The sequence below is a fragment of the Sciurus carolinensis genome, chromosome 1 (genome assembly GCF_902686445.1).
Source record: "Sciurus carolinensis chromosome 1, mSciCar1.2, whole genome shotgun sequence".
NCBI classification, from domain to species: domain Eukaryota; kingdom Metazoa; phylum Chordata; class Mammalia; order Rodentia; family Sciuridae; genus Sciurus; species Sciurus carolinensis.
The window spans coordinates 88,790,107-88,816,034 of NC_062213.1; the positions used below are offsets into that span (position 1 = coordinate 88,790,107).

At 40.5% G+C, this 25,928-nt stretch overlaps 1 protein-coding gene across 1 annotated transcript; it reads left to right on the plus strand.

Annotated features, from left to right (window-relative positions):
- Positions 1-5,415, plus strand: Mpz (myelin protein zero). Its single transcript, XM_047519965.1, has 6 exons — positions 1-114; positions 2,813-2,979; positions 3,273-3,486; positions 3,711-3,846; positions 4,006-4,066; positions 4,198-5,415. Exons 1-6 carry the CDS (start codon positions 18-20, stop codon positions 4,297-4,299), a joined length of 777 nt encoding a protein of 258 aa, XP_047375921.1. The 5' UTR covers positions 1-17; the 3' UTR covers positions 4,300-5,415.
- Positions 5,416-25,928: the final 20,513 nt, after the last annotated feature.

The following is a 25,928-nucleotide window of genomic DNA, read 5'->3' on the forward strand; positions in this document are numbered from 1 at the left end:
CTCTCTCTGTCCCACAGATGCTCCGGGCTCTAGCCCCTGCCCCAGCTATGGCTCCTGGGGCTCCCTCATCTAGTCCCAGCCCTATCCTGGCTGTGCTGCTCTTCTCTTCTTTGGGTAAGTGGAACCACCCCAGTCTGGGTGCCTTGTGACTCAGGTGGTCTCAGCATCCCCCCAATGCCTTTGTTGTAGTCCTTACTGCCAAGAACCAGTGAGCAAAAGCAGGAAGGTGGTATTGTATTCAGAGAAAAAAATATATATCATTTGGAGGGAGGAAGAAAAGATATTCTGTGAAGGAAGATGGTAAATGAAAGTTTGGAGAGTGGACCCAGGTTGGAAACCAGTAACATGCCCCCAGAGCCATGCTGTGAACCTGGTAGGAATTGTTAGAGTGTGGGAAGGAGCAGGATCAAACACTGTATTCTGGTCCCCATTCATCCCCTAGTAGGGCAAGAGGTACCCAACCTTAGTTTTCCAGAAGAAAAAAGTTAGGGAGTGTAAACTAAGAAGGAAGCCCAAGATTTGTGGCCTTAGCTCCTTAGATTCTTTATTTCTTGGTGCCTCACTTTCTCTCTGTGGCTCCTCATCTATTACATGAATGGATGGAATAGAAGGAAGGTTCTATGAGATCCCAGGATCTTGTCCCTCTAAATCTGTCTTCCTTCATTAGTTGGTCCATCCATTCCTTGCCCTCTGACAAATGTTGGATAAGCAAGAGAAAGTCAAAACAGAGTGAACTGAATGGATCCTTCCCTTCTCCAAACTGCCCTGAATCCTAGTGCCACGGGTGAGCAGTAGGTAAACTGGGATGAGGATGAGGGAGAAGTAGCAGGGGAGGAAAATAGGTCAGAAAGTCCAAGATTCTCTGCTGTCCGGTCCTTGAATCCTAAACCCAGAACCTAGACTCTTTGGGGCTATATTGTACTATTCTGGGAATCCTGAGAAAATGTTAAGGATAAGGAGTTAGAGAAGGAAATGGTGAGGGAAATGGGAAGAGAGTATACAAGGGAGAAAAAGTTCAGTTCCAACATCTGTCCCACTCATAGAACCATTGAGCTGAACTGAGAAGGGCAATGGTTGACATTATAACAGAAGGAATAGAAGTTAGATCCAAAGAATAACCTCCCTTGTTACCTTGGGATTCCCAAGAAGGCTGTCAAAAGGAAGTCCCAGGAGGTGAGTAAATAATATTGATGCTGAGGTGGGAAATTCAGGATAATGGGGTGGGAGTAGGGTGGTAGAATCCCCAATATTGGCCAGACAATGGGTCTTTGTTTGGTTACCTCCTCCTCCTTCCATAGAACAAAAGGTTCTACAGTTGCCCCCATCTAGGGCCAGCCCCCACACATAGTCTCCCTGGAATGGCCTTTCTTGTGTGGGTGAGGCTTGCGGTGGCACTAGGCCAAGCCGCCAAAGAGGAGTGAGGATGATTGAACCACAGAGGTTCACATGCAATGTCATTTTGAACTCTGAACTTGGGATCTTGCTCTGTATCCAACTTCCCCTGAGAAGAGTATGAGTCCTTCCCTCCCTGACTCCCCTATCAAAAGTAACTTGTATGGCAACCAGGGATTCAGTATGAGGACTGCTGTGCTGCGAAAGACCTATATTCTCTAGTTGTCTTCATTGTGGGGAGGGAGTCAATAAATCTGAGTGTGAAATACCATGCAGCTATTAAAAATAAGATTGATATCAAGATGAGTGTGGTGGTGCATGTCTGCAATCCCAGCAACTTGGGAGGCTGAGGCAGGAGAACTGCAAGTTAGAGGCCAGCCTGGTCAACCTAGCAAAATCCTTTTTCAAAGTAAAAAATAAAAAGGGCTAGGGATGTAGCTCAGTGGTAGAGCACCCTAGGGTTCAATTCCAAGTACCACAAAGACAGAAAGAGAGAGAGAGAAAGAGAGAGAGAGAGAGAGAAGAGAGAGAAAAAAGAGAGAAGAGAGAGACTGTTATACAATGTATATAAAAAACCTCCACCAAGAAAATTATCCATTTCTTATAAGTACACATATATCTTGAGTTTATTGAGTTTGATACATAAGAAAAGCATTCACATTAAATTGATAACAGTTGTTCTGAGAGGGGACTACAAGAATTGGTGTGGGTGTCAAAAGAAACTAACTTTATTGCTTCGATAGTTTATAAGAAGAATGCAATATGTATTACCTGTATAATTTATAAAAACTTTAAAACTTTGCATCTGGGATAGCTTAAGAGTTGGCTATAGGGCTGGGGATATAGCTCAGTTGGTAAAGTGCTTGCCTTGCAAGCACAAGGCCCTGGGTTCAATCCCCAGCACCGCAAAAAAAAAGAAAAAAAAAAAAAAAAGAGTTGGCTACTACCAGGCATAGTGGTGCACTCCTGTAATTCCAGCGACTCAGGAGGATGAGGTGTGAGGATTGCAAGTTCCAGGTCAGCCCCAGCAACTTAGTGAGATCTTGTCTCAAAAAATTAATTAATTAAAAAAACCAGGATGTAGCTAGGTGTTAAAGCATCCCTAGGTCAGTACAGAGAGGGGGAGAGAGAAAGAGAGAAAGAGAGAAAGACTGTCTCAAAGGGAAAATGAGACTTGGAAACAACCCATCTTCTGGAAGTCCTCAAGAAGATTGTTACTGCTGATTTCATTTCCTCTACAGACATACTAAGAACTTGAACAGACATAATATTTACACTCATCAATTCAGTTAGTTCAGAGAGATTCAGGCCTCAAAATTTTTTTGTTTCTTTGATTCATTCCTTGATTGCACATTGATCTCACATCCTCCATATCTTTTAATGTGTCACATGTGTTTCTGATTTCTCCTCTTGCTTGCAGTGCTGTCCCCTGTCCAGGCCATTGTGGTTTACACGGACAGGGAGGTCTATGGTGCTGTGGGTTCCCGGGTGACCCTGCACTGCTCCTTCTGGTCCAGTGAGTGGGTCTCAGATGACATCTCTTTCACTTGGCGCTACCAGCCTGAAGGGGGCCGAGATGCCATTTCGGTGAGTGCCTGGGGGGCGGGGTCCTAGGGGTTAGATAATAGAAAGGGTGCCTCAAAAAATCAACAGAAAAGAGAACTTGGGCTAAGGAAGGGGAAATCCTTTTTTAGCCATAACTCCAACTTTGGCCAGTAAGTGGCATTTTTGTCACCCTGACTAGGACCTGTCTGCATTGTCTTTCCTCCCACAGCACTACCCTTTCCAGGCCAGGATCCTTCACCCTACCGCTGGAGCCAAGCTTTGAGAGCTTTGTTCTCATTAGGGTCCTCTTACATGCTTCCCCTCATTCCTCATAGATCTTCCACTATGCCAAGGGACAACCCTACATCGATGAAGTGGGGACCTTCAAAGAGCGCATCCAGTGGGTAGGGGACCCTCGCTGGAAGGATGGCTCCATTGTCATACACAATCTTGACTACAGTGACAACGGCACTTTCACTTGTGATGTCAAAAACCCACCGGACATAGTGGGCAAGACTTCTCAGGTCACACTCTATGTCTTTGAAAAAGGTGCGAGGGAGTATGAGAGGCAGTTCTGGAGGGCATGGGGAGGATTGGTAGACTGGGGAAAGAGACAAAAAGCCCTGCCCGATGATGTTTAGGCTCTGGGAGGGAGGGCAGGAGGCAGCCTTGGTTAGGAGTCCTATATTCCTAACGGCTGGGAATAAATGTGGGGCGAGGAACCCGAGATAGAAGTCGCGTTTAATTTCCCAACTTCTCCCGTCTCTTCCTAGTGCCGACTAGATACGGAGTAGTGCTAGGAGCGGTGATTGGTGGCGTCCTCGGGGTGGTGCTGTTGCTGCTGCTGCTTTTCTACCTGGTTCGGTACTGTTGGCTACGCAGACAGGCGGCCCTGCAGAGGAGGCTCAGGTAAGGGGCGGAACCCGACTCCCCACCCTTAACCCACGATTCCCCATCTGGGGGGAGACCACTTCAGTGGGTAGGAGTGCCAAAGGAAAGAGGAAGCTGCGACCCGCTCTGCAAAGGTTTTTGGCGTGGCCAAATCCACAGCAAGCCCTTTTCCTGCAGTGCCATGGAGAAGGGGAAATTGCACAAGCCTTCCAAGGACTCGTCCAAGCGCGGGCGGCAGGTTAGCGGGACTTGGAACCTGGACAAGCCGGGGAGGAGAAACCTGGGAGTGGGAGGGCAGCAGTGAGGGGTGGGATGGGAACAGTCAAGTCCCACGGGACTTGTGACTGATGTGTGCATCCCTCCTCCCAGACGCCAGTGCTGTATGCCATGCTGGACCACAGCCGAAGCACCAAAGCTGCCAGTGAAAAGAAGTCTAAAGGGCTGGGGGAGTCTCGCAAGGATAAGAAATAGCGGTTAGCGGGCCGGGCGGGGGATCGGGGGTCAGGGGCCGAGTCCTCTAAAGGTTCTCAGGTGGTGGTCATCGAGATGGAGCTACGAAAGGATGAGCAGAGCTCGGAGCTCCGACCTGCTGTCAAGTCCCCCAGCAGAACCAGCCTCAAGAACGCCCTCAAGAATATGATGGGCCTGGACTCGGACAAGTGAACACAACCCCCAGACCCTGCCAGAGCAGGGGGACCTAGGCTCCTCTTACCCCATGTCTAGGTGCTTTCCTCCCTTGCTCCCCAGCCCTGCCCTGCCCTCACCTATCTTTGAGATGTAAGTTTCATTCTAAAATTCATTCCCGAACACTTGTATTTTCCCCCATTCGCACCCCCTCACTTTCTGGGAGCCCAGGGGTTAATCCTACCCCTCACCTGCCCCAAGGGCTGTGTGTTTGGTGCCTGTCCCTCAGGCACCGAGAAGAAATGGACCTTGACAGCCCCTGCCTCAACTCCAGGTCACCTGTTCTTCTATCCCTTGTACTCTAGCCTGACCCTCCTGGCTCTTTCCTTTCCTGCCTCCCCTCCCCCTCCATCAAGTGACCCAGCTCCATTATCTGTCCTCCTGTTAACACTCAGATCACCCAGATCAGACTCTTCTTCAGGGTTTATTTAGGTTGTTGATTATTTTGTATTTTTTAATCCTTTCTTTGTTTGTTTGTTTACCTGTGCCCATGCTCTGCCCTTACCCCCATGACTGAGGACCAATGACGTCATGTGGCTTTTGCAGGTCCCCAACCCCATTAAAGAGAGGGGCCCCTGATCCTCAGACCTCAACTGCAGGATTGATACTCCCTGATCACTTTGGAGCACTGTTCTGGGACTCAAAAACTTGGAGTAAGAAAGAGAGAGGGGGGTGAGGGGAGGGAGAATGGATCCTTGAAGGTCAGGGGTAGAGGAGGGGGCAAATAAGCCTTAAGAAATGGCTTTAAACAATCAAACAGAAAGCAGGAAAAAACAAATGGGAAGTAGGTGGAAAAGGAAGAGGCTGCTCTCCCAACCATAGGGAATTCTTAGGAATTTTCTACGTTCTGTATATTGCTTTTCAAAGTGCCAAATGTCCTTAAATGTTTAATAAACACTGACATTTCCAGAAGTTTCTGGCTCCATCTTGCATTTCCTAGTTCTCCGGAGAATAATCCCTGCCCCTTCTCTCCTCCCCAACATTCTGTGATTCCTTCTCGTCAACCGGTTAGTTGCTGAGTTTGGTCATGTGGTATGGGCTTATTTATATATATAGTGGGAAGAATTCTGAAAAAGTTCACAAGACATGTTGGGACATTGAACAAATGCCCAACAAACTTGTACTATGTGCTAAGCTGTGTCAGGCTTTGTTTTTACATGAGTGAAAACACACTTACACAAGATCTGAATTCTAGAACATTCCAACCACTCTCGCTGTGTGATCCAGGATTGTTGCCTAACTCTGGTAAGCTTGTTTATGCACTTGTCAACAACCAGGATATCTACCCTGCTTAATGCTCAAGGATGTTGTGGGAATCCATCCTGAATATGGAAGTCTTAGTAAATTATAAGTTGATATACAACTAAGATATTAAGGGTGAATCCCTTAAAGATGTTTCTAGCTCTTGCTTAAAGAAGTACATTTCATAAACTAGCACAAATTTCATTCACCTCTCTATAAACACCCACATGTGACTTTGTTTTGTTAGTAAACTATTTTAGCTATGCTATTAATATCTCGTTAGCTAGTTTGTTGGTATGTCAATTTAGGTGCATCATTAATATCCTTGAATCTTTAAACAATTGTGAAAAACATAATGTATCATCTTTGCCTGGGGTCAAAAACCAGGGCTCCACACAAGTCATTTATTCTCCTTGTTAAAGATGCAAAAGATGTGATTAATACCAGCTTTGCCAAAACCCAGAGTGCTACTGTTTTTTCAGAGGAATCTTTCACTACTTTTATTTTATTTTTAATTTAATTTTTTTTTTATATTGGGAATTGAACCCAGAGTTGCTTGACCACTGAGCCACATCCCCAGTCAGTCTTAATTTTATATTGAGACAGGGTCTCACTAAGTTGTTCAGGGCCTCATTAAATTGCTGAGGCTTTGAACTCAGCATCTTCCTGCCTCAGCCTCCCAAACAGCTGGGATTACTGGCCTCTGCACCCAGCCTTTTCACTGCTTTTAAAAGAAGCATTTATCTGAATTAATTTTAATATAAAAGTTAATGGATTCTGTAGAACTTTTGGGGGGAGGGAGAGGAAACTTAGTCACAACTCATTAAAGTTGGGAATATCTAAATTAAAGATTCTTTATTAGTGAAGATGTTGAAGTGCTCATTATTCATCAGATAGTTGCAGCTGAGTACCCTGTTTAAACTTCCTGGGCTGTTATAAGTCAAATGAGACTTTATGTCAGTTCTGAGATATACCATAGCCCAAAGTATCTTATTTCATTATCCTTTTGTTCTAAAAATTGTCAACACCTGCATTTTACCAGCTCGGTTTACCCAATTTCTGATTCCATCAGGATTTCTGGTACCCTGGAACAGTATTTTGCAAACTTTCCACTATGTATTTTCACAACCATTCCACACTTCTATGGGTTTATGCAGGATTATTCTCATTTTCCACAGTCTCACCAATGTAAACCACATCTCTCTCTCTTCTGCAATAAAGCATTAAATAGAGCCTAGAATAATGAGTCGCACAAAGGAATATAGCAATATCATATGGGATACTTTGAATTCCATCAAAATGCTACTTTAAATCATTCATAATCCTCCTTTTTAAATAATAAAATTTAGCTAGGCCTGATGGTACACACCTGAAATCCTAGTAACTCTGGAGGCAATGATAGGAGGATCCCAGTCTCAGCACCTTAGCAAGGACCTGTCCCAAAATAAAAAATAAAAAGGACTGAAGATGTAACTCAGTGGTGAAGTGCCCTGGGTTCAACCCCCAGTACCAAATAAAATAAATCAATAATAATAATAACATAAATTTTGACCAGATATTTGAGCCTTTTGAGAATAATTTAAAGCCTTTTTAATATAAACTCAAAATAAAAACAAAAATTATAACCCAATTTATGAATATACATAAAAACATTTTAATAAAACATTAACAAATAGAATCCTAAGTTATGACCATGAAGAATTAATTCTGGGAATGAAAGAATGTGTCTGTATAAGATGGCAGGGTAAAGTTCAGTGGTAGAGTGCTTGCTTAGTATTCACAGGCTGAGTCTGATCCCCAGCACTTAAAAATAAAAACTGCATAAGACAATATGTGGGCCAGGTGCAGTGGTACATGCCTGTAATGCCAGCTATTCAGGAGACTGAGGCGGGAGAATTGCAAGTTCAAGTCCAGCCTGGGCAACTTGGTGGGACCCTGTCTCAAAATAAAAAAAATAGAATGAAAAGACCCGGTGATGTAGCTCAGTGATAGAATGTTCCTGGGTTCAATTCCCAGCACTGAAAAGAAAGAAAGAAAAAAGAAAATATCATATGAAACACTGTAGCCATTGTCATTAAAATAAAAAACAAGACAGTTTATTCATTATCTCTAAAAGTACTCAAGACCATTTTTGAAGAATTTAGTTGATGTAATAAATCAAGAATAAGAAAGCTCTCTATGTATTAGAAGAAAGAAGAAACTATCTTTCTTTGCAGATAATATAATTGTATTCCTAGGAAATCCAGAAGACAACTAGAAAGTTATTGAACTAATAAGTCAATTTGGTAATGTAATTATAAGATAAATTTATTGCAATCTATAATGAGAAATCTGGATAGAGACAGAAATGAGGGGGAAGCCCATTATTAACAGTAAAAAGAACAAATACAAAAACTTGCAAGGTATATAACTTGTATGAAGAAAATTATAACATTTATAAAAGGACTTGGGATCTGAATAAACTAAAAAATGTTTCATTCTACTAAGGAAGACTTAATAGAATAAAACTGTCTTCCACCAATAATATAGAATATTTCACTGGGAATCCCAATAAAATAATTTTAGAAATGTAACTAAGTGCTTTAGATTCCATATGAATTAATAAATATGCAAGAATTTCTGGGAACATTCTGAACAAGAAAAATTATGAGAAGCATGCCCTAACACATGTTAAAAAGTGCCATAAATCTACCCTGATACAAACAGAATACAGCATCTAGAAACAGACAAATAAATGTGGAGCATATTATAAAAATATCATTAGAGTTCAGTGAGATTATTCTTGAATTCCTGCACTCAAGCAATTTCTCTTGCTTCAACCCCCCAAGCAGCCAAGACTATAAGGGCAAGACACCACACTGAGCTCAAATGGATTATTTAATAAAAGATACCAACAAAATTGATTTATATGTCTGGAAGAAAACAAAGTAAGATTTTTATCTCACATTCTATACAAAAATAAAACCTAAATGTTTTTTAAAAAATTACTAACATTTAAAAGAAATAAGAATATTTATTTAATTTCCAACTGGGGAAGGCCTTTAAGAAAGATAGGAAATCAGCTGGACACAGTACCATGCCTGTAATCCCAATCTCTCTAGAGGCTGAAGGAAGAGGCTCACATGTTCAAGGTCAGAATGGGAAATTTTGCAGAACTCTGTCTCAAAATTAAAAATAAAAAGAGCTGGGAATGGTAGAGCAACCCTGGGTTTAATGCCCAGTACAGCAAAAAATAGAAATAAATGTAGAAAGAACAACCAGAAATCTAGAAATTACAAAGGAAATAGTAAAAATCTTTAACCTCTTTTAAGGCGGAATTATTATAAACAAAACCAAAAGATAAGTTGCAACATATTCTGAAATATCTTCCTACATATATATTCTACTATCTCCCACATACCACCTCACGGTACTACCCAAGTTCTCTGCTTGCCTGTATAGCAAAACTTCTTGAACAGCTTTAAGGTACTGTCTCCAATATCTTCTATTTCCCCTTCAACCCAGTCCAATCATGCCTCTATCCCTATCACTCCACTAAAACTTCTCTTGTCAAAAGATATTTAGCCTGCTTTCACATCGCTGTGACCAAAATACCCGACAAGAACAACTTAGAGGAAAAGTTTATTTGGAGCTCGTGGTTCCAGAGGTCTCAGTCCATAGACAGCTGACTCCATGGCTCTGGGGCCAAGATAAGGCAGCACATCGTGGGGAAAGGGCCCCCACTCAGTTCATGATGCCAGGAGTTGGGAGGCTGATTTGAGGGGAAGTATCAGGAAGCAGAGAGGGAGTGGCAGAAGGGGCCACAGGGAGGATGCATCCTTCCAGGGCAAGCGCCCAGTGACCCACCTTCTTCAGTCACACCCCACCAGCCTACAGTTACCCAGTTAACACCCAGTCAGTCCATTCAAACCAGAATGGACAGATTAGGTTACAGCTCTCACAATCCAATCATTTCACCTCTGAATATTCCTGCATTAACAGGTACGTTGGGAGGACATCTTATATCTAAGCCATAACAATAGGTACTAATAATGTCCTTTTTACCAAACTCAAGTGTCATTCCCCTCCTCCTTCAGAACTGGGGATTGAACCTAGGGACACTCTACCACTGAGCTATACCTCCAGCCCTTTTTATTTTTATTTTGAGACAGGGTCCCCCTAAGTCACCAAGGGTGACCTTGAACTTGTGATCCTCCTGCCTCAGCCCCCCAAATCTCTGGGACTACAGGCTCCGCTGCCACACCAGGCTCAAAGTTCACTTTTGAGTCTTTCTCTTCCTCTCAGCAGTATTCAACAATTTTAGCCACTTCTTTCTAGTAACACTATCTCTTTGCTTCCTTGAAACACACTATCCTACTTTTCTCCTATTTCAGAAATGCATAAATTTTGTTTAAAGCAGAGTTGCAACAACCCAGAAGACATCTTTTGTTTGTCCCACACAATGTGCTTGTTTATTCAAATTAGTGCCAAAATTGTCAGTAGGTTACAATCATCTGGAGCTGAATATCATTTTACTCCTTTAGATAGAGCTGGCATCCACACTTCTCTCACTTTCTTATCTGCCTAACCACTCTCAACATATGAATTTTCTACACTGCCTTAAAATGTTCAAGAAATTGTTGGACACGAAAAGCGCACGGCCCACCCCTGTAAATCCCACCAACTTGGGAGGCTGAGGCAGGAGGATCACAAGTTCAAGGCTAACTTCAGCAATATAGCAAGACCTTGACTCAAAATAAAAAGGACTGGTGCTTTAGTTCAGTGCTAAAATGCCTCTGGGTTCAATTCCCAGTGCCAAAAAATATAAAAAAGAAAGAAAAATACACCAAGTTACTACTGTTTTCATTTCTGCAACTAGTCAAGAGGCCATATTGGACAATGGACTTCTGACACCACCCCTTTTTATTCCTAACCCCACCCACCCCAGCTGTCAGCCAGAACCTAAAGGGTCCTTTACCTATAGAGAGGGAATTTCCATTTCTTTTTATTTTATTATTTATTTATTTATTTGATTAACTTTTTTACAGTGATAAAATTTTTTTCATACATGTATATAGGGTAATAACGTCTGTCTCAATCTACCAGCCTTCCCATCCCCACTTGCCCCATCCCTCCCCTCACTCTTCTCTGTACAATCCAAAGTTCCTTCATTCTTCCCTACCCACCCCCAACTATGGATCAGCATTCGCTTATCAGAGAAAACATTTGGCCTTTGTCTTTTTGGGATTGACTTATTTCACTTAGCATTGTAGTCTACAGTTCCATTCATTTACCTGCAAATGTCATAATTTCATTCTTTTTTATTTTTTAATTAATTTTATTTGTTCTAATTTGTTGTACATGATAGTAGAATATATTTATACATTTTGATAGATCATACAGAAATGGAATGTCATCTCTCATTTTTCTGATTATACATATTGTAGTATCACATTGGTCATAGAGTCATATATGTACATGAGGAAATAATGTCTGTTTCACTCTACTATCAGCTAGCAGAGACAGTTGTTCAATTTCATTCTTCTTTAAGGCTGAGTAATATTCCATTCTGTATATATACCACATTTTCTTTATCCATTCATCTGTTGAAGGGCATCTAGGTTGGTTCCATAGTTTTGCTATTGTAAATTGAGCTGCTACAAACATTAATGTGGCTGTGACACTGTAGTATGCTGATTTTAAGTTCTTTGGATATGAATTGAGGAGTGGGATAGCTGGATCAAATTGTGGTTTCATTCCAAGTCTTCTTAGGAATCTCCATACTGCTTTCTAAAGTGATTTCACCAATCTGCAGTCCCACCAGCAATGTATGAGTGTACCTTTTCCCACACATCCTCACCAACACTTATTATTGCTTGTACTTTTGATAATTGCCATTCTGACGGGAGTGAGATGAACTCTTAGAGCAGTTTGATTTGCATTTCTCTAATTGCAAGAGATGATGAACATTTCTCATATGTTTGTTGATTGATTGTATCTCTTCTGTGAAGTGTCTGTTCAGTTCCTTAGCCCATTTATTGGTTGGGGTTTTTTTTTTTTTTTTCTATTTTTGGTATTAAGTGTTTTGAGTTCTTTATATATCTTGGAAATTAGTGCTCTATCTGAGGTGCATGTGGTAAAGATTTTTTCCAATTTTGTAGGCTCTCTGTTTATGTTACTGATTGTTTCCTTTGCTGAGAAGAAGCTTTTTAGTTTGAATCCATCTCATTTATTGATTTTTAATTTTACTTCTTGTGCTTTAGGAGTCTTGTAAGGAAGTCAGGTCCTAAGCCAACATGATGAAGATTTGGACCCACTTTTCTTCTATTAGGCTCAGGGTCTCTGTTTTAGTGCCTAAGTCTTTGATCTACTTTGAGTTGATTTTTGTGCAGGGTGAGAGATAGAGGTTTAATTTCATTTTGCTATATATGGATTTCCAGTTTTCCCAGCACCATTTGTTGAATAGGCTATCTTTTCTCCCATGTATATTTTGGCACCTTTGTCTAATATGAGATAACTGTATTTATGTGGTTTGCCTCTGTGTCTTCTATTTTGTACCATTGGTCTACATGTCTATTTTGGTGGCAATGCCATGCTGTTTTTGTTACTATTGCTCTGTAGTATAGTTTAAGATCTGGTAGTGTGATGCCTCCTGCTTCACTCTTCTTGCTAAAGATTGCTTTGGCTATTCTGGGTCTCTTATTTTTCCAAATAAATTTCATGATTTTTTTTTCTATTTGTAAGAATAATGTCATTGGAATTTTAATAGGAATTTCATTGAATCTGTATAAAACTTTTGGTAGTATGGCCATTTTGACAATATTAATTCTGCCTATCCAATAGCATGGGAGATTTTTCCATGTTCTAAGGTCTTCAATTTCTTTCTTTAGTGGTTCTGTAGTTTTCATTGTAGAGGTCTTTCACCTCTTTTGTTAGATTGATTCCCAAGTATTTTATTTTTGTTGAGGCTACTGTGAATGGGGTAGTTTTCCTAACTTCTCTTGCAATGGATTCATCACTTATGTATAGAAATGCATTTGATTTATGGGTATTGATCTTATATACTGCTACTTTGCTGAATTCATTTATGAGTTCTAGAAGTTTTCTGGTGGAATTTTTTAAAGGTTTTTTTTTTTTAGTTTTCAATGGACATTTATTTTATTTATTTATATGTAGTGCTGAGAATTGAGCCCAGTGCCTCACACATGCTATTCATGTGTTCTACACAACCCCAGCCCTGGTGGAATTTTTTGGACTCTTAAATATAGACTCATGTCATTGACAAATAGTGATAGTTTGAGTTCTTCTTTTCCTATTTGTATCCATTTAATTTCTTTGGATTGTCTAATTGCTCTGGCTAGGATTTCAAGGACAATGTTGAATAGAAGTGGTGAAAGAGGGCATTCCTGACTTGTTCCAGTTTTTAGTGGGAATGCTTTCAATTTTTCTCCATTTAGAATGATATTGGTCATGGGCTTAGCATAGATAGCTTTTACAGTGTTGAGGTATGTTCCTACTATCCCTAGTTTTACTAGTGTTTTCAACATGAAGAGGTGCTGTATTTTGTCAAATGCTTTTTCTGCATCTATTGACATAATCATATGATTCTTGTCGTTAAGTCTACTGATGTGATGTATTATGTTTACTGATTTTCTTATGTTGAACCAACTTTGCATCCCAGGGATGAAACTCACCTGATTGAGGCACACTATCATTGTAATATGTTTTTATATGTGATTTTCCAGAATCTTATTGATAATTTTTGCATCTATGTTCATCAGGGATATCGGTCTGAAGTTTTTTTCCTTAATGTGTCTTTGTCTGGTTTTGGTATCAGAGTGATATTAGCCTCATAGAATGAGTTTGGATGGGTTCTCTTCTATTTCATGGAATAATTTGAAGAGTATTGATGTTAATTCTTCTTTGAAGGTCTTGTAGAACTTAGCTGAGAATTCGTTTGGTCCTGGGTTTTTCTTGGTTGGTAGGCTTTTGATGGCATCTTCTATTTCATTGCTTGAAATTGATCTGTTTAAATTGTGTATGTCCTCCTAGTTCAGTTTGGGCAGATCATGTGTCTCTAGAAATTTGTCGATGTCTTCGAGTTTTTCTCTTTTATTTGAGTATAAATTTTCAAAATAGTTTCTAATTATCTTCTGTATTTCAGTAGCATCTGTCGTTACATTTCCTTTTTCAACACGAATTTTAGTAATTTTTCTCTCTCTATTTGTTAGTGTGACTAAGGGTTTATCAATTTTATTTATTTTTTCGAAGAACCAACTTTTTGTTTTGTCATTTTTTTGAATTGTTTCTTTTTTTCAATTTCATTCATTTCAGCTCTGATTTTAATTGTTTCCTATCTTATGCTGTTTTTGGTGTTGATTTGTTCTTTTTTTTCTAGGGCTTTGAGATGTAATGTTAGATCATTTATTTGTTGACTTTTTATTCTTTTAATGTATGAGCTCAATGCAATGAACTTTCCTCTTAGCACTGCCTTCATAGCATCCCAGAGATTTTGTTATGTTGAATCAGTGTTCTTATTTACCCCTAAGTATTTTTTTATTTATTCCTTGATTTCTTCTTTTATTAATTCACCATTCAATAGCATGCCATTTAATCTCCAAGTGTTGGAATAGCTTCTATTTTTTATTTTATTGTTGATTTCTAGTTTCATTCCATTATTATCTGATAGAATTAAGGATAGTATTTCTAGTTTTTCTGTATTTGCTGAGAGTTGCTTTGTGGCCTAACATATGGTCTAATTTAGAGATGGATCCGTGTGATGCTGATAAGTGTTTTTGCTTGATGATGGATGAAATACTCTATATATGTCTGTTAAGTCTTAATCATTGATTTAATTGTATAGTTTCTTTGTTTAGTTTTTGTTTGAAAGATCTATTCAGTGATGAGAGAGGTGTGTCAAAGTCACCCAGTATTATTGTGTTGTGGTTTATTTGATTCTTGAAATTGAGAAAGATTTGTTTGATATGCATAGATGCCCCATTATTTGGGGCATATATAGTTATGATTATTATGTCTTGTTGGCCTATGATTCCCTTAAGCAGTATGAAATGTTTTTTATCCCTTCCGACTTTGATTTGAATTCCACTTTGTCTGATATGAGGACTTGTTTATGCAGTCCATGTGAGTGATATGTTTTTTCCCAACCTTTCACCTTCAGTCTGTGAATGTCTTTTCCTAGGAGGTAAGTCTCTTGAAGACAGCATATTATTGTTGCATCTTTTTTAAAATCCAATCTGCCAGTCTATGTCTTTTTAAAATAATTTTATATTTTTTTATGCGGTGCTGAGGATTGAATCCAGTGCCTCACATGTGCTAGGCAAGCACTTCACCACTAAGCCACAACCCCCATCCCAAGTCTATGTCTTTTTTTGATGAGTTTAGGCCATTAACATTCAGGGTTATTATTGAGATATGATTTGTGTTTCCAGCCATTTTGAGGTTTTTGGTTTTTAACATGACTTAGTTTTTCCTTTGATTGGCCTTTCCTTTAGTGTAGTTCCTCCCTTTGTTTTTGTTGTTGTTGTTTTCCATTTCCTCCTCATGGAATATTTTGCTGAGAATGTTCTGTAGTGTAGGCTTTTAGTTGTGAATTCTTTTAACTTTTGTTTATCATGGAGGGTTTTTATTTCATCTTCAAATTAATTTTGCTGGATGTAAAATTCTCAATTGGCATTCATTTTCTTTCAGAGCTTGATATATGTTATTCTAGCAACTCCTGGTGTTAAGAGTCTGGGTTGAGAAATCAGCTGAGATCCAAACTGGTTTCCCCCTAAATCAAATATGTAATTTGATTTTTTCTCTCACAACCTTTAAAGGTCTATGCTTATTCTGTATGTTAGTCATTCTCATCATAACGTTCCTTGGTGGGGCTGGGGATATAGCTCAGTTAGTAGACTGCTTGCCTTATGTGCACAAGAACCTGGGTTTAATCCCTAGCACCACAAAAACAAAGAACTCCATTATGTATATAATGTGCCTTGGTGTGGGTCTGCTGTAATTTTGTACATTTGAGGTCCTGTAAGCCTGTTGTAGTTGATTTTCCATTTAATTCTTTAGATTTGGGAAATTTTCTGATATTATGTCATTGAAAAGATTGTGCATTCCTTTGGCTTGTTTCTCCACACCTTCATCTATTCCAATACATCTTAAATTTGTTTTTTCATGTTATCCCATATTTCTTGGAAGTTCTGTTCATGTTTCTTACCATGTTCTCTATGCAGTCAACTTTATTTTCAAGAGTATATATTTTGTCTTCATTGTCTGAGGTTCTGTCTTCCAAGTGGTCTAGTCTGTTGGTGAAACTTTCCATTTAATTTTTAATTTGGTTTATTGTTTCCTTCATTTTAAATATTTCTGCTTGATTCCTTTTTATAATCTCTACCTCCTTATTGAAGTGATCTTCCACTTCCTGTATTTTCTCTCCAATATCATCCTTTATTTTGAAAATCAATCTAACTATGTATTTTCTAAACTCCATCTCTGACATTTCTTCTGCTGTGTTTTCTGTGGATTCTATTGTTAGCACATCTTGGTTTGTTTGAGGCACTTTTTCCCTTGTTTTTTTTTTTTTTTTTTTTTTTGTGTGTGTGTGTGTGTGTGTGTCATTTTTGTGTCTTCTCATCTAGCAGTATGGAGCTGAGGCAGTACAGATTCTACCCTGTAGTCTTTTAGTGTCCCTGAAGGCTTCCATTACCTCATTTTTAAGGGGGAGACCAATATTAATAGCACCCAATGAAAACAATATGCCACCTTAAACCAAATGGCTTCTATTAAGAGCCATTTACAGTTTTGTCACAATAGACAGAAATGAAGTGTTCAATTATTGTCTACAATATAAACAGTAAGTTTGCTAAAAGGGTTTACCATTTCAAATGATGGACAATGAGGGAACAGAAGTACAGTAAGATGTGATGTTTATGAGGGAGAGGGAGAGAAGATAAAGGAAAAAATGTATAGTAAGAGTGAGGAAGGAATTAATAAAGTTTGGCTGTTAGTATGAGAGAAGTGAGAAAGAGAATCTAGGGAGAACGGTAGGTGAGAGGGAAAAAAATGTAGATTTTTTTTAAAAAGTAGAATACAGGAATACAAAACAAAACTGTCATACACTTTTCAGACATCCCATTCCTCAATAAATTGATGCTTGAAAAATATTTGGATTCAAAGATGGTAGAGGGGTTGGGGTTCTGGCTCAATATTAGAGCACTTGCCTGGCATGTGTGAGGCACTGGGTTCGATACTCAGCACTGCAAATAAATAATTAAATAAAATAAAGGTCCATCCACAACTAAAAAAACATTTTTTTTTTTAAAATGGTAGAGGTGTGAGACAGAGGGTTAAAAAAAAAAGGAGTAAAGTCTCAATGGAAAATTGAATGATTGCTTCCATTAGCTTTCAAAAATTTCCTCAGCTTCCCTTCTCCACTGATAAGGTGGGGTTGTCTGAAGTTTGATGTTAGCTCCAGTACAGTGGGTGCTAGACTGGTTGGGTACGTGAGCTGATAGCACACCCTCTTACAGTCTTCCCACCAGTTGTAGCTGGTCCCTTCCATCCCTGCGCACTTCAGGACTCACTGAACTGGAGAGAGCCCAGTTTTCTCCAGTTTCTTCAACCTGTGCTTCCCACCGCCTCCACCCCGCCTCCCCCTCACCCCAGCCACCACCAAACTGTCCCTGTCTCCAGCTTTTCACAGGCTTGCCAGATCCACACTGGCCCACACAAACCCAGCTGCAATCTGATGAACCTGGGCTTCATCTTCCCCAGACCCTGTCTTGCAGCAATCCCAAGATGTCAATGCCCTTTCAACTTGCAGAGAGACTGAAAGGTAAATGAGACACAAATGAGCAACATAGGAACCAGATGAGGAGATTCACACCTAGAAAGTTTTATTTGCCTACAGGGTCTGACAAAGCCATCACTCAGGAACAGCGAGAGATGCAGGAAAAACTTAGCTCTGGGGTATTTTATGAGGTGGTTTGGACGGCTTGCATAAGGTAGCATGAGCTTATATGAGCTGCTTGCATAAGAACCTACGACGGGCTGACAGGACAAGTAAGGGGATGTTCCAGAGGGTGGTTAAAGAGAGGTGGGAAGGGGAAGTTACATTTTAACTCTTGTTTTCTCTGTAAGTACCCCTCTAGGGTAGAAAGCAACTTATGGTAAGAATTTAAAATAGCTGCATAGATGCTAAGCCTTGGACCTAAAAGATACTACCAGGCATGTGCTCACACAAAGGAATGACCCTGCAAAGAGGTAGCCAGATGGCAGCCACTACCACACCAAGCAGAAAGACCTCAGGTGCCTCAATATATATTCAGGCCCTGGGCGAGTCCCCAGACCAAGATGGACATGCCCTGAGATGGCAGCCACTGCAGCAACAAATCTACAGGTCCCTGCTGCTGTTCCAAAATGGCGGCAGCCACATGTAACCAAACCTGCAGATACTGTGACAATGAACTTCCAGGCAACGGTGGGCAGTAGGCAATCTGCTGGCAGTCTGCCAGAGGTTTGCAGGCTAATGGCAGACAATTGGTGGGTGGACATTTGGCAGTGGGCAATGGATAGGTGAAAATCAGGTAATGGGCAGGCAGGAGACAGACAGACGGGCCAATGACAGGTAATAGGCCGCAGTCTGCACTCAAAAAGCAGGCAATATGCTGGCAGATGGTGGGTGATCACATTGGACGAATGGGATAAACAGCAGAGGATCAGTGGGCAGCGATGACTACCTACCAGGGAAATGGTTATTTCTGAAGCCAGAATTAAGGACAGGTAGTTAGTGTAGAAATAGGGAATCAGGTCAATTCGAGGAAATGAAGCCATGAAGCCATCTGCCTCTGGAAGTTGGAGACTGCCCCTGGAAAAATGGAATGTCAAGGATCTCCGGAGCCCATTGATTACCAAATTTACCTGCCTTTATCAAGGACTGCAAGCAAGGAGCTGCTAATTAATGCCCCCTGGGCCCTTACCTGCCTGAATCACCCTGGCCCTCCCCCTGCCCATGGTTTCTCAGTTAATGCAAAACCAGGCCTAGTCACGTAGGCAGGAAGGAGAGATAAGGGGGGAGAGAACTGGAGAACAAAAGAGACTTTAACCTATAAAAGATGTAGGGTGTCACTTCTTGGGACTTTAGAACATCAGCCATGGCCCCCTTCTTCCTGCTGGGAGAAGTCTGTATCATTACCTTTAAATAAAACCTGCTTAATATGCTTGCCTTGGCATGCTTCTCTAGTGTTCAATCTTCAACATTAGAAGGAGCAGAACTCCTCACTGGTAAACGGTGGTATCATTTCCTCTGCTTGAAATCGACAAAGAGTGCAGCCTCCCTCTAGTCTGCCATCTTGGATCCCTGGGAACTTCCATTTCTGACTCAAGGTCTGAGTTCTCAATTGTCCCACCTTTTTCTTTTCCACTTTTTTTTTTTTTGCAGCGGGCGGGGGGGCGGAGAGTGGGGATTGAACTCAGGTGCTTTCCACCACTGAGCCTCATCCTCAGCCCTACTCTGTATTTTTTATTTAGAGACAAGGTCTCATTGAATTGCTTAGTGCCTCGATGTTGCTGAGGCTGACTTTGAACTCCCGATCCTCCTGTCTCAACCTCCCAAACTGCTGGGATTACAGGCACGCGACACCATGCCTGGTTGTCCTAACTTTTTCTGGTTGCTATATCCCATTAATCTTTATTTATTTATTTACTTATTGATACCAGGGATTGAAACAAGTGCTTAACAATTAAGCCACATCTTCAGCCTGTTTTTTATTTGGGGTTTTTTTTTTAATATACATTTTTTTAGTCATGGGTGGATATAATACCTTTATTTTATTTTTATGAAGTGCTGAGGATCAAACCCAGGGCCTCACACATGCTAGTTGAGCGCTCTACCACTGAGCCACAACTCCAGCCCTCAGCCCTGTTTTATTTTTTATTTTGAGATGGGGTCTCCCTAAACTGGCTTTGAACTTGCTCTGCTCTTGCCTCAACCTCATATATTGCTGGGATTACAGGCATATGCCACTGCTTCTGGCCCATTAATCTTTATTATTAGTCACTGAACTATTAAGCTGTACTTCTAGAAAATCCCCTGCCCCAACTGGGTAGCAGCAACTCAGTTTTCTCCATGTATTCAGGATCAACCACATACAGCCTTAGTGGCCTTGAACCCAGTGGTGCTTTACCACTTAGCTACATTCCCAGCCCTTTTGTTTTGTATTTTTTTTTTCCCCTTATTTTGAGACAGGGTCTCACAAAGTTGCTTAGGGGTTCACTAAAATGTTGGGGGCTGGCCTTAAACTTGTGCTCCTCCTGTCCCAGTCTCCTGAGTTGCTGGGATTACAGGTGTGTGCCACTGCAACCCACAGCATATAAACCTTAAATGGCCATGCAGCAGTCCCGTCTTCCAAAGCAGTGAAGCTATTGCTGTATTCACCAGTAGAAGAAATCTCCTGGGGACTAAGTCCTTCAAACCAACAGAACTTGAGGTTGTTGGGAAATGAAAATTCTGTGAGTAGTTTATTAGGTGTGATAGTGAAAGAGCCACTCCCACTTCTACCCCCTAACTCCTAAATTCACATATTCTGGCTGTGGGAGAAGCAATACCCTATAATGTTCTCTCATCCAAAGCATATACTGCTTTTAAGATGGATCTCCATTTTTTTCAGGGTATTGTCTTCTGAGTCTTCAGTAAACCATTCCAAGTTTTATACAGGCATCTACTTTCAAGTAATGAGAAATGTGTTAAGACCATTTAATTCCATGAGCATAAGCTCATTAGTGCATCTCCTTTGTTGTGAAATAAATTCCTGATTAAACACAATGATGTGGGTAATGCCATGACTACAGATAATGTATTCTATAAGTCCACAAATAGTGGTGCTGACAAAAGCTTTATGGGCAAGGAAGGAAAATTCATATTCAGAATGTGTCTATTCCTGAGCTGGGGTCCACTCAGAATTTTCACTGGATTTCCTCACACCCAGTTATTGATGCTCAGGACATAAAAGGTATCACAACACTTTCACCCAGTATAAGCAAAATCAAATGTGTGTGCTTCCTCAGCAGAAGTAGCGTGTCTGGAATTGAGCAGATGTTCACACACGTGCACATATGTGCACACACACGGGTTGATTTTAGCATGTGTAGTACATGAACATTATTTAATATTACTTTAAGTATAGAATAAAGATTCAACAGAATCTCTGTTTTGCCTTAATCACTTTGCTTATTCTAAAGGAATCAAAATTAGGGATGGTCTAGATACCTGTTTTTGGCCAGACCTAAAATGAGATCAAACCACACCTAGTTAAAGTTCCTGCTGTAGCTCTGTGTGAACTAGGACAAATCACCTGACTACCGAAACTTGAATTTTGTGAAGTTAATATCTGATGGTATATTTAAGAAAACAAATGGGAGAATATATAAAAATATACAAACCACCGTCACTGAGCGTTTGGCAAAGAGTAGAAGCATCAACCATGCAAATTCCTAGTCATTCTCTACTTACCCTTTCTCCCTCTGTTCAGCTGAAGGAAGTGGGGGAGTCTCCCCCAACAAACATCAGAGAGTAGGACCTGACTCACCATTCAGGGGTCTAGTCTATCGCTGTCTGCCTCACAATTCAGACTCCATCGCAACTGAGGCACTATCCTTTTGTCCTGCAAAGACTTTTACTTCTAAGCATTAAGTGTAGCTCCTAGCTAAGTCCACACAATCTATCCTGTAGTACCATCTTGAGTATCCAGCCCATGGCAAAGAGTTTCAGCTTGTCAGCAAGGTTTAGGGGACCGTTTTTAGAAGAGAGTTGGAGACAAGAGAGAGATAAAAGGCTACTGCTGGCCATCTTTCTTTTTCTCTTTTCTTTCTTTTGGTACTGGAGATCAAATCCAGGAGCACTTTATCATTGAGCTGCATCCCCAGTCCTTTTTTTTTTTTTTTTTTTTTTTTTTTTTTATTTTGAGGCAAGGTCTTGCTAAGTCGCTAAAGCTGGCCTCAAATTCAGAATCCCCCTGCCTCAGGCTCCCAAGTCACTGGGATTACAGACATGTGCATCACTGTGCCCAGTCAACTACTTTTAATTTTAAGAAAGGTTGGCTACATGTTCCTTGGAGTAATAGGGGAGGCAGTTGGATCAAGGCACTGATACAATTCTGGCAGGAGTCTTCTCAACCAATCAGATAAAGCCAGCATTTGTTCCTCCCCTGGAAGGATAAGAGAGGTTTCAGGCTTTACCTGTCAAAGTTATGAGGGACCAAAGCAGGTATACCTGAGCTTAGCTAAGGGGAACTTTGCTCTATGCCCTCTAAGTTGGACAACATCCTTAATAACCAGTCTGGCTACCTTTCATTTATCCAACCCTTTATGTAATATAAAAAGCACAGAACTCAGACTGCCTGAGTTCTGGGGCTAGATCAACCACTCATTTGTTTTTGGAAGGTTATTTAATATCTCTGTGCATCTACGTTTGTAAAATGAGGCTGTAATAGTAAATAGTAATGTATCTATGTCATAGGCTTGTAATTAAATGAGTTAATATATGTAAAGTGCTTAGAACAGGATCTCACACATAGCACTTTACAAACTTCAGATATTACTATTGTCAACATGAGGCTAGAGAATCACCAAAACTTGGAGAACGAACATTCCTTGGACTCTGCCTATGAAGAAGTCTAAGTTGACAGGGCCTTATATATGAGTAAGAATACGCTCAAGTACTGAAAATGACTTTTTTCACTTCGTTCTTGAAAATCCAGGTGATGTGGTGAATAAAGAACACACCATCATGAGAAAATAAAAGAAAAATCATGATAAAAGAAACATTGAGAAAGCTTTTAAAAATGGAGTCAGAAGCCAGGCATGGTGGCACAGGCCTGTCATCTCACCTACTCAGGAGAAGGATCACAAAATCAAGGTTAGTCTTAGCAACTTATCATCAGGACCCTGTCTCAAAAGAAAAAATAAAAAAGGCTGAAGAGCTAACTCAGTGGTACAGCACCCCTGGGTTCAATCCCCAGTACCAAAAAAAAAAAAAAAGCCAGACCCTTGTCACATACACCTGTAATCCCAGCAGCTCAGGAGGCTGAAGCAGGAGGAGCACAAGTTCAAAGCCAAACTCAGCAATTTAGCAAGGCCCTAAGTAATTTAGGGAGATGCTATCTCAAAATAAAAAATAAAAAGGGCTGGGGATGTAGCTCAGTGGTTAAGTGCGCTTGGGCTCAATCCCCAGTAAGGGAATCAGCAGGCACTATGCACTTAACAAGTAGTTGCCTAGGAATGCAAACTTTTGGCCACTTTGACCCCTTAATTGCAGGTATCTGGAATGAACAGATAATTACACTGTAACTAGAGACTCAACATGTGTGTCAAGAGATTATCAGATGTTTTACAGACATTTTACTACATGTATACATTATTTTCTTTATAAGATTCGTCTCATAGCTCCTGCCACATAAACCCTGTTTTTTCTCAACATTTAATAGAAATTTTCTACAAAGGAATTTTTACTGCTTTGCAGTAAATTAGTACTACTTCTCTATATAAGTTTCCTCTTTCCTTGCCTCCTTTGGAATGCCCATTCAGTGCTATCTGTTTCCCTAATTGTAACTCCAAATAAATCCCCAAATAAAGTTCTTTTACATTGGGCTGGAGGATCACAAGTTTGAGGACAGCCTCAGCAATTTAGCAAGACCCTCTCTCAAACTAAAAAGGGCTGAGGCTATAGCTCAGTGGCACATCACCCCTAGGTTCAATCCCCAGTACTGGGGGAAGAAAAGGAAACTTTCTAACTGCCCCTGCCCCAAACCCTCAGTTTTCAGAGGCGCAGACAGCAGAGGAGCCTCTTTGGGGAGAAGATTTAAGAACAGGAAGACAGGGTTGGGTGTGTAACTCAGTGGCAGAGGGTTTGCTTAGCATGTGTGAGATCCAGGGTTTAATCTCCAGTGCCAAAAAAAAAAAAAAAAAAAAAAAAAAAACAAGAAGAAAACAACAGCTCACTGGAGAGTGATTCCAATTTCCAATCAGTGTTGGTTCTCAGAGACTGAGGATAACAGGGGCAGAGTCGCTGCCAGAAGCTACTCCCAACTGCAAACATTTCAGAAACTCATCAAGGGCAAGAAGAGTGGAGAAAGAGGTAAAGAGGCAAAAAGATGGGCAGAAAGGGCAACTGGCAACTCCCCCCCACAAAAAAAAAGATATTAAGGCAGGATTTCATTGCAAGAAGAATGGAAAAGACAGAAGGGGAAGAAGTAGAAGAAGCCAGGGGCCAGATGGAGGTGAGGTCAAGAGTCCCACTCAGCAACAACACCAAGTGTCTGAAAGTAGCATGTGAAAGGTTGTCTAGGAAGCAGAATCCTTGTCCCTTTCACTATCTGAATTTTCCTCCCAAGATCTTCATCTTCAAGTTTGGACTTTGGAAATATATTTAAAAATACATCCCTTACTTAGACCTGCAGACCTCCACTGCCTTTGTCAGGACTATAATCCCAGTTCTTCTATACCTGCACAGTTGAAAAGGCAACAAAAGAGAAATCAGTTATTTGGATGTGATACTAGGATAGAAATCTTCATCCTCAGGTCCTGGCACAGAGCTCCTAAAGGCTTGGAATTTCCTGAGTGATAACTATAAGGGAAATATCCTTTGTTATTCATGATAAACCACTTTCGACCACACTACATATATGCTAGAAGCATACATATATGCTTGAAGGATGGAGGGTTTACTGCCAGAAAAACAAACCTTATAATTAGAAAATTGAACTTTCGGTCACTCCCCCATCTCCAGGAAGGGGAGAAGGACTGGGGATTGATTAAATCAATCAATCACAAATGACCAGTGATTTAATCAACCATGTTTACATAATGAAGCCTTTATAAAAATCATAAACAATAAACTTCAGGTTTCAGATAACTTACAAGTTGGTGAACATACGTATGTGCTGACAGAGTGGTGTCCCCAGAGATGGCATAAAAGTTTCAAGTATCAACCTCCCTACACTTTGATCTATGTATTTCTTCCATTCAGCTTTTTCCCCTACAATAAATCGGTAATAGTAATACATTTTCCTGACCCTAACCCTAACCCTCACCCTAACCCTAACCCTAACCCTGAGTTCTGGGAGCCATTCTAGCAAATTATCCAATAGGGGCAAGGAGTCCTGTGACCCCCTGATTTATAGCTGGTTGGTTGGAAATACAGGTCACAACCTGAGACTTGAAATTGGTATGAACTCCACGTAGTTGTTGTCATAATTGAATTGTAGGATATGCAACTGGTGTCTAGAGAGTTGAATTGTTTAACATGAGTGGAAAACACACATTTGGTGTCAGAAGTGTAGACTCTAAGACTTTTTTCTTTTTAGTTTTCTTCCTTGTTTTTTTCTTCCCCTATATCTCATCTGCTAAGCCACTTATAACAGTAATCAACAATTCCCCAAAGACTTGTCATTTTTATTCCACAAAATAAAGCACCCAAGGAAAAAACCCTCAGTGATTAGTACCCAAGGATCATTTATTTAGCAGTATGTACTAGAGGGAAGAGAAGCAGGAATCTAGAGACCCAAGAATGAGATCCCAGCCTAGGCCTAAGGCCCCAAGTAGGAGTTAGAGGCACGTCAGAGAGAAGAGGCTCAATTTGAGTGCCCATGGGGTGATGGGCTGACAGATCTGGCTCCATGAGAATGTTACAGGCCAGACTATAAGGGAAATGAATAAACAGACTCCATTTTGCTCTAAGACTCCATGTTATGTAGGAAATAAATTTCTCCCATGGGAACACCCCACCTCTGTACCCATCCTCAGTTACTTAGCGTGACATGTTTAACAATACAAAATGACAATTCTTATGTAATGAAAAATTGCTCTCTTTTGATCCCTAGTGCTCCTAAACAATGTACCATGTGAACAGTGATTGTGTGGATGTTAATAACCATTCTTTAGTTCGTACCTAGGAAAGGGTCATTTTGACCCACTTCCCCTCTGTTGATGATCTCATGATGTTAGTTTGTAATTTTGAATCATAGCAACAGACACTTATGATTGATGTTATTTTTGGTATAAGAATTCCTACAACCCTATGGTCAAGGCTGTTCTCCCAATATCCATTTTTGGGGGCATTGTGTGAGACAGTCAGCCAGCTGGCTTAATAAAGACTCTCAAATTTGGACTTCTCAGTGGTGATTGGTCTGTTC

What these genes read in the sequence shown, in the direction of transcription:
- Mpz (XM_047519965.1), top strand. Translation starts at nt 18, where the DNA reads ATGCTCCGGGCTCTAGCCCCTGCCCCAGCTATGGCTCCTGGGGCTCCC. An exon ending in GCTGCTCTTCTCTTCTTTGG is followed by an intron (nt 115 to 2,812) that starts GTAAGTGGAACC and finishes TCTTGCTTGCAG; the next exon opens with TGCTGTCCCCTGTCCAGGCC. An exon ending in ACTCTATGTCTTTGAAAAAG is followed by an intron (nt 3,487 to 3,710) that starts GTGCGAGGGAGT and finishes GTCTCTTCCTAG; the next exon opens with TGCCGACTAGATACGGAGTA.